Below are 8820 nucleotides of genomic sequence, written 5' to 3' on the forward strand. Positions count from 1 at the left end.
ATTTGACTGGTACCATTAAACATTTTATTTCTATTAATTCTATGTTTTGCTGGCGAAATACATTTTAGGCAGAGACGTCTGCTCCGTCTTGTTAAATTGTTTTAAACGCCTCAATTTTGCACATTCGCATTGTTAACACTATCAGATAGCCTACTATCAGGAAATTTAATTAATTTTAATACTATTTAAACTGAGGCATTGCCATGTTTTTCATTGTTTTGTCCCTGTTAAGACATTACAAAAACTTTTAAGGCATGAATTTGGGCATCTCATTTCATCATTATGAAAATAATATAAAGCACATATACACGTTCATTATGAAATATTTGTTGTAAAACAAAATAAAATTCATGTTTGCTTCAGCATTGGAAACAATATTGTTTTAGGCTTATTAATTATACACAGTTCTTCGTTGTACAGTACTTGGTCCAGCTTTTAGATAAAGTCCTTCCATGCACCATCTGACGAATATTCAGTAAAGCACAAAACATTTATTTAAATTCCCCAATGTTGCTTGCGGCAAGTCGCGGCACGCCGTGCACCAAATTGCAGAATTTCGTGGAAAAACACACACATTCTTAATGGCCACATCTGAATGGTTACTTCTCTTCCATTATGGTTACAAATTTAAGTGTAAATAGTGTATAGATCAGGCATCACTTTATGGTCCAGATCAGTTACTTTTCTGATGAGTGAGATTAATCAATGTACCAGTAGTCTAGCCCTTTTCCCCCTTAAGGTGGGTGTGGGCATAAGCATTACTTAACAGAGCCAATTAGGGCAATAGTTTACTGTGTATATACAGATTGTGCAGGAGAAATTAATTGGTAGCACCGATTGTGAAAGACAAGCAAAATCACTGAGCTCCAGCCTCTTGAGTCATGAGTCAGATGTTTTGGCTGATGGTATTGCTGTGGGCAGAAAGGGGGCAGGTATAGCATAGGCGCAAAAATTAAAAGTCTTCAATGAAACAATAACAAACCAAGCACAATGAAGAGACAAAACTAAAAACAAACAAACTTAAACTATCACAAAAGGCATATTGTGAAACAGGTGCTATGGCGAGACACCGGCACCGGTCCATACAAGGCGTAGGCTCTATTTTGTGACACAGGCTTAATGACGACACACATTATATTACCCACAAACTAAGCACAGAGGTGAAACGAGAAAAAACAAGACTAGAGATACAGAGAGACTAGGCTAGAGACAGGACAAGACTAGCAACATGGGGACTCGAGACAAGACTAGGGCTAAAGACATGCCGATTAGCTAAACACCTATTTAGCCCAACATACACAGCTACACTTACCATTAGCCACACAGACAGTGGCCTAAACATACAGGGAGCCACACAGACAGTGGCCTAAACATATAGGGAGCCACACAGACAGTGGCCTAAACATAGAGGAAGCCAAACATGCCAGAGCTGAACATTCAAGGGACCACAGCAACACTAGAGACGCAAACAGTATTTACAAAACCTTGAGACAAACACAAGACTTGACGAAACCGAATCAGCTCCACACACACTGAAACACAAAGGACCTACATCTGACCACAACCTTGAGCCTAGGGACATGTTTGTTGGTTACGTTGCAAAACCAACTACAATATAATATAAAGCAAACCAAAATACAAAAAAGGCAAACCAAAATACAAAGCAAAATGCCCACATAAATAACAGTAATTACAAACAAACAATGCTCAACCCAGTTTCCCAGACTTAACAGCTTTTTATAGACGATCTAATGAGCTACCCCGGTCAGGTGAGCACCCGCATAACCTGACCGAGGTGCCTTCTGGGAAACTGAGTCTGCAAACAAAAACTACAACGAACTAAACAGTACCCTCTAGTGGCGATTTCTTATAGCCTCTTTCTGGCAAGTCAGCGATAAATGGCTTTAATATCAAAACACTGTTTATGGCTCTGATATGTTTTTCTCTCTAAGTGAAAATAAATAATATTTGTGTAATCCTAATAAAATTAACACACAGCTGTGTGAGGCAACTATTACATGCAAAAGAATGAATAGTAATTGGAACAGCCATAGTGCTGGACAATAAACAATCTAATAAAATAAATTGATATTTAAATGCATTTGCAAACTGCAGCAGAACAGCTGAAGTGAAGGCAGGGACATTAGTATCATCCAAAGGAGAAAGTGCATTTCAGTTTTTCCAGTGGCCATTTTTTTATTCTAAACTTTGGCAATACGATATGCAGGAAAGATTGATTAGGGATTCTTGTTTATATAATGTAGTTACTGAAAATAGCTTATTTTTAGACTTACAATGACTTCAAATACAGTAAAGAGATCCGGATCCTAACACAAACAAGAAATTCGGACCTCAGCTTAAATAAAAATCTTTTGACCTTTAATTCAGAACCACTGCTAGAAATGACTACAGTGAGACAGAACCAATAAGCAGTTAGGAAATTATGTAGTTAAAGTATGTTTTATTGAGTTTGACTTGGTCTAACAGAGAAAATAAACACACATTCATAGAGGCATATGTGTTATTGTTTATTTGATTTAAAAATTAAGTCCTGTTTTTATTTTTATAAATAATTTTAAACCAAATTCTATAAAACCTGGGGTTACATTTTAAATTCACTACATAAGAAATTAAATAATAATGTGTACACTTTATATAACGAATTATTTATAAATTAAATAAATTTCCCCGCTGAGGGACAAATAAAGGGATATCTAATCTTATCAGTTGGTGAGAGCTTTATAAATCGTCTATAACAATTTTTATTTATGTACATTGTAGATTTCTAACATTTTAGGTAATGATAACAGAATTGCAATAACTGTCTACTGTAGGTAAATCTACCAGAACAGTAATCCAATAATCAAAAGAAAAAGCTAAACTGATTAGAAGCTATAACCACAACAGAAACAACAACAGCAACAATGATAAAACTAATAATAAATAATAAAATAAATAAATAAATATATTCTATAAATAACTAAACACCCTCTCCATGTGAATTTTCCAACATTATTTTACCTTAACATTAGATTTTGTGGACATATAAGTCACGTTTCTATAATGGTACACATCTCTTTAAATGATCCAGAGTAAACTACTGTAAGTGCACTAAAAATATGCAGAAAGTTTAAAAATGCAAAACAAAATAGTTAAATGTGAACCACATTTGAAGGCTTAGAGAAAACAGTTTTGCTCTGCAATTTCTGGAGGGTCTTTCTCCTTGTGGAACACAACTCCATTTTGATACACTTTCCAATCCACTGTAGTGTTGTCAGGCATTCCATATGCCTGTGCTGTCTGCTTGATCTGTAGAACAGAACATAATCTTATTACCCTAAATAAATACCCTAAGAAAAACACGGTGGGAAAACTTACCCAGTAAAGCTTTTGAAAATATAATCATAATTTTTTTTTTTAATTATTCATTCTTACTCTATTGTTTTAATTATTAAATATTACTATATAAAGAATGGAATAAGACAGGATATGCTTTTACAGTACAATATTTTGTGACTAAGTGATGTAATGAAGTGAAGTCACAGTAAAATCACACAGACAAAATTGAGTGTGTATTCTTGGGAACTTTTTCCCCTTTTGTCAAATCATAGACCAGGAGACGTTGGGGTATCTTTCAAGCAAAAGTTACTCTTTAATGAGAACTCGCTGAGTGTCGCTGTAGTCATCCAAATCTGACAAAAACTCAGCTCTGGAGAGTTTATACTTTTCAAGAGGGAGGGATACAAAGAGGTGGAGACAATCTAAACAAAGCAAATACAAATAGTGTAGTACAGGAATCAGCCTGGTAATGGAAGTTCCCCAGCCCTGATCTCATTAGCATAACAGTGCCTTTCAAATGCATAGGTGCTAATATAATCAGCCTGACAGTATCACCCAGACCTTCACATTATCACAGAGACAAAGACACAGCCTGGACTTGAAATTAGCATTAACATTTACCTTGGGACCCTATCCAGTGGTTAGGAAGTACTGTACCTGAAGACAAAAAGTTAATGTCTCAGACACCTGGGCTACCAGACTTGATCTTCTTATGTTATCATCTTTACCTCAAAATTACAGGGTAAAGCCGAATGTACACAACTCTTTCAGTTTTATATACTATTACATTGGAAGCTAGATTTAACATTTTATAAATTTGTATTGGGGTCAACAGGAAATTCTGTTGTCACACTGGAGAGGTGGGGAGTTGTATTAGCAGACGTATTAGGCCAATAAGAGGCCAATAAGAAAGAAATCAGATAACCTAAAAGTACTTATACATTGTGGTAGAAGGTTAGAAGAAAGATTGAAGCAACATGAAGTTATCTGATGGAATGTCACAGAGAACAAGAAATTAAGAAGGCCAAGGAAACCAACACAAACATGAATAATTATTTCATGAATCGGGGATAATGAGGATGGGAGCGGAGGTAAACCTCTTCTTAAGATCAGAAAACGCCTTCTGCGCCCCAGCGACAGAGCTGTACCCCTGAATTAAACAGCGGTAAAAATTGGCGACGCCCAGGAACCGCTGTAGGTCTTGTCGTGAAGTCGGAGTGGGCCACTCGGAGACAGCCTGGACCTTGGCTGGCTCCATCTCGATCCTGGCAGGGTAAATAACAAGGCTCAAGAACGTGGTGGAGATGGTGTGGAACTCGCACTTCTCTGCCTTGACATAGAGGTTGCTTTCCAAGAGTCTTTGTAGAACCTGGCAAACATGATGCTGGTGTTCCTTCAGGCCTTGGGAGAAAATTAAAATGTCATCCAAGTAGACAAACACAAATGAATTAAGAAAATCACGCAGGTGATCGTTAACTAGGGATTGGAAGACGGCGGGGGCGTTGGTCAGACCAAAGGAAATGACCAAATACTCGTAATGGCCCATAGGGGTGTCGAAAGTTGTCTTCAATTCGTCACCTTCCCTGATATGGACCAGGTGATAAGGCTTCCATAGATCTAGCTTGGTAAAGACATCAGCCCCCTAGAGCAGTTCAAAGGCGGTGGTCATGAGTGGAAGTGGATACCGGTTCTTTATGGTGATCTCATTGAGCCCCGGGGGCAGGAATCATCTGCGGGGGCAGGATTCTTTCCAGTGGATGATTCCTGTGGTGAGGGCCTCTGTGATGTATGTGTTCATGACACCTCTCTCTTGGTGGGTTAGGGAGTATAAATGACCCCTCGATGGGGAAGTGCCTGGGAGGAGGTCAATAGAGCAGTCATACAGTCGATGTGGTGGAAGCGACATGGCCCGGGTCTTACTAAAGACCTGCTTGAGATCATGGTACTCAGTGGGGACATTGGAAATACCCAGAGTCTCCTCAGGTTTGGCTGAAGTGAGGAGTGCGTGATGAGCGGAGTGAAAGCATGATGTGGCACAGGAGGGGCTCCAACCAGTAATGACCAGCTTGGTCCACTCAATCTGGGGGAAAAGTTAACCAAGGGAGGCCCAGGACCAGAGGGGCATGAGATTTATTTATAACAAAGAGACAGATATCCTTAGAATGATTTCCCGACAACCTTAGAGTAAGCGGAAGCGTTCTGCGTGTGATGGATGGGAGTGAGCTCCCATCTGGGGCCTGGACTGCCAGTGGAGTGCTCAAAGATGTGCAAGGAACCCTGAGAGCCCTAACAGTTCCCTCTAGTCAAAGTTCAGTAATTTTTGTTTGAAGATGGTTGAAGTCCTTAAAATTTGCCACTACAGACATTTTTTTGTTTACACATCACATTCAACAACCTTTATTACCAACGGATTAACATCACTGACAACTTATCAATACACACAGGAAGTAGACAAGGATGCCCACTGTCCCATCATCACTATATTCATAAAAATTGAACAGCAGCTATGCATCCAAAATCCACATTAAAGGAATACAATTACTTGCCCCTTACTCATGAAGCCGGTTTATGGATGTAGAAATATCCAGAAAAATAACGACCTGAAATTCATACATTATATACTACTCCACATACTGCACCTCACTAAATGGAAATTGTTTCAAATGGGTAACATTGAACATCTGGTCATTGAAACACTACTTGTATTTATGGGGTGTCACATTCCAATGCCCCCGATACTAAGTGAGATATTTACAATAAAGTTAATCAACACAAACAGTAAATTATGGTTTGTTGCGCTAACTATTGTCAAGAAAACTGTCCTAAAGGACTGGAAATCAGAGAACACCTAACACTGCAATTGGAAATCCTTACTAATACAATACATACTGTATCCTTGGAAAACTTAACCACCTCCAAAATAATACCCTGGATTTATACCCTTCTTGGTCATTTGTCACAAACTTCCTAAAGTTATAATTCTGCTGATCTTTGCTTAAAAACCAACCACAACTACAGCCTACTACTACTATATCCATATATAATGGTAAAAGGGAAGGGGTGAGGTAACACCACTAATCAATATAAAGAAATATATAGAAAGTTGCACTTTTTAATGCATCATTCACCAGTACAGTAGAGAGACATAAATATCTATCAGGAACTGAACAAACAAACATGGAAGTGATGTGTATGCAGTGTCTAGGGTGGAGAGTTTCCTGGGTGGTGGAGGATGAGTTATTATTATTATTATTATTATTATTATTACTATTACTATTATTATCGCCTTTATCCTCTCACCCACTAATATTGCTAAGATTGCTTTTTGTAATTATTATTATTAATAGTAAAAATAGTAGTAGTAGTAGGTGTAGTGTATTGTTTTATTAATTGTAACATTTGTTATATATTTTCAATTGTTTACATACTTACAGCCCTACAAACTAATACACTTGCACACACTTGTGCATGCACACACACACACACACACACACACACACACACACCCATGCACGTACGTACGCACGCACGCACGCACGCACGCACGCACGCACACACACACACACCGCTTGTAGTTCATCTTTATATTTCATATGTGCTATAATATAATAATAATTTTAAAAAGAATGAGTGTATTAATAAAAACCTGTGATTTGAAGCTGCACTACTGTCAGAGCTGATGTTATAGAAAATAAATCAACAACTTCTGACATATTAGAATCTACAAATCATCCACACTGTTATATCATGGCCTATAAAGCACCTAATTGTCAAGCACCTTAGTACCAAAGGAATCAAACCCAGTATCAAACCGACCTTCTCCAAGATGGCCTCCTTTAACGCAGGACCATTCACATCCTGATTGGACTGGACTCTTACTTTAATGGTCCATAGTCTTCTCGGGTACACAACTGGATTCAAAAGGATATGTAATTATACAGATAAACATTTTAATTAACAAACACAACATTTGTTGAATACATTTTACAATGGATACAACTTTACTTACTTTTGTGACAAAAGAAATACATTATGTCTGAGCACTGTGCATCAGCAGCCAGACCATTAGAGATATAACCACAGTTTTGATTTCCGAGGGCATTATCCGGTTCTTTTAACATCCATAGATTGATGGTTAAGTTGGACTGGTCGGACCACTTCCAGGGCTCCCTGAACAATCCAATCCAAACGTGCGTAGCCACCCCCGACATTGGTTTTAGTATCATTTGGTATTCTGTTAAGCTTCTTGCGCTGGCCAGGTCTGTGTAATGCTGTCTGCAGTAGCTCTGAGCATCATACCAGGTCACTGAAGAAGTGACTAAAATGTAAGCAGCATTGCCAACTTGGCTGGCTGTAAGGATTAATAATATTATATATTAATAATATCAATATTAATTATGCCCAAGATATGTGTTTCTAACAAATTCATTCATATAAAGTTCATTTAAAGATGTTTAAAAATCAATGGGTACCATAGACCAAGAAAAATGTGAAACTTTAGTTGATTAAGAATGTATTTTGTGAATGCATGTTAGAGAGAACATACTGGTATGGTAATTTAATAATACAGGTAGAATTTCCTGACAGCAGCCTACAATAATGCTGTTAATAATAAATTGTAATATAATCAATTGTGCTTTTGTATACATTAAATGTTTATATAGACTCAGGTCCAGAAAAAAGAACACAGATCAGCACTGCATGAATAAAGTTTTAGGTTAATTAAGAGCTAGATCTATTTTTGTCTGCCTTTTTAAATATTTATACAGTAGATTAGATTTGTTTTTATATTTATAGCACTTTAGATATACATCACACAGTTCAGAAATACATTGTAAAAAATAGCAGAGTATATACAAATAACATAATGTATCTTACCATCAAAGCATACAAAGGGACGAAGGCTATCACATGGCATATCCCACCAACCAGTAGAGTAAGCTACTAATGTACACAATTGATCTTGTAATGAAGGTTGTGAAGAAAACCAACTTGTCCAACTACCCAGTGATTCGTTTCCCATGGACCAGAAAAAGCCACTTTTCTCTGTGTACAATCCAATCCAAGCATTTGAAATGAACTGTTGGCTCTGTGAAACATTTTGAATTTTCACAATGTCATCACTGGTTTCAATAGTGGCCAGGTCATCAAAGTTGGTCCGACAGTAAGCCTGAGCATCGGTCCAGGTTGTCCCTTTCTGGATCAGATGGTACTCGCGAATGACAGGCTGGACCAGAGGAGGGGCTCCTGTGGAGAAGAATTTCTATGTGCTTTAGGGCCTGACAAATGATTTACAGTGACTTGCAAAAGTATTTACACCCCTTTAAATGTTCAAAATTTTGTCACGTTTACAACCACAAATACAAATTGTATTTTATGGGATAGACCAACACAAAGTGGAACCCAATTGTAAAGTGAAAGGAAAATGGTAAATTGCTTTTTTCCAAAGTAAAAAACATTAATGTATAAAGTGTCGCATGC

General features: G+C 37.5%; 1 protein-coding gene across 1 annotated transcript; it reads right to left on the minus strand.

The window, feature by feature from the left end:
• Positions 1-3012: 3012 nt before the first annotated feature.
• LOC128540776 (E-selectin-like) lies at positions 3013-8541 on the minus strand. The gene is made up of 4 exons (XM_053510756.1): positions 8218-8541; positions 7349-7690; positions 7156-7250; positions 3013-3309 (listed from the first exon to the last, which is right to left on the minus strand). Exons 1-4 carry the CDS (start codon positions 8360-8362, stop codon positions 3178-3180), a joined length of 714 nt encoding a protein of 237 aa, XP_053366731.1. The 5' UTR covers positions 8363-8541; the 3' UTR covers positions 3013-3177.
• Between the last annotated feature and the right edge of the window lie 279 nt (positions 8542-8820).

The sequence above is a fragment of the Clarias gariepinus genome, chromosome 14 (assembly GCF_024256425.1).
Source record: "Clarias gariepinus isolate MV-2021 ecotype Netherlands chromosome 14, CGAR_prim_01v2, whole genome shotgun sequence".
Lineage (NCBI taxonomy): Eukaryota > Metazoa > Chordata > Actinopteri > Siluriformes > Clariidae > Clarias > Clarias gariepinus.

Bases quoted from the DNA above. Each gene is read 5' to 3' on its own strand.
- LOC128540776 (XM_053510756.1), bottom strand. From the start codon at position 8,362: ATGGGAAACGAATCACTGGGTAGTTGGACAAGTTGGTTTTCTTCACAA. The intron at 7,251-7,348 runs GTAAGTAAAGTT...TTTTGAATCCAG, and splicing joins GTATTTCTTTTGTCACAAAA to TTGTGTACCCGAGAAGACTA. The intron at 3,310-7,155 runs GTCGGTTTGATA...TCTGTTCTACAG, and splicing joins AGGAGGCCATCTTGGAGAAG to ATCAAGCAGACAGCACAGGC.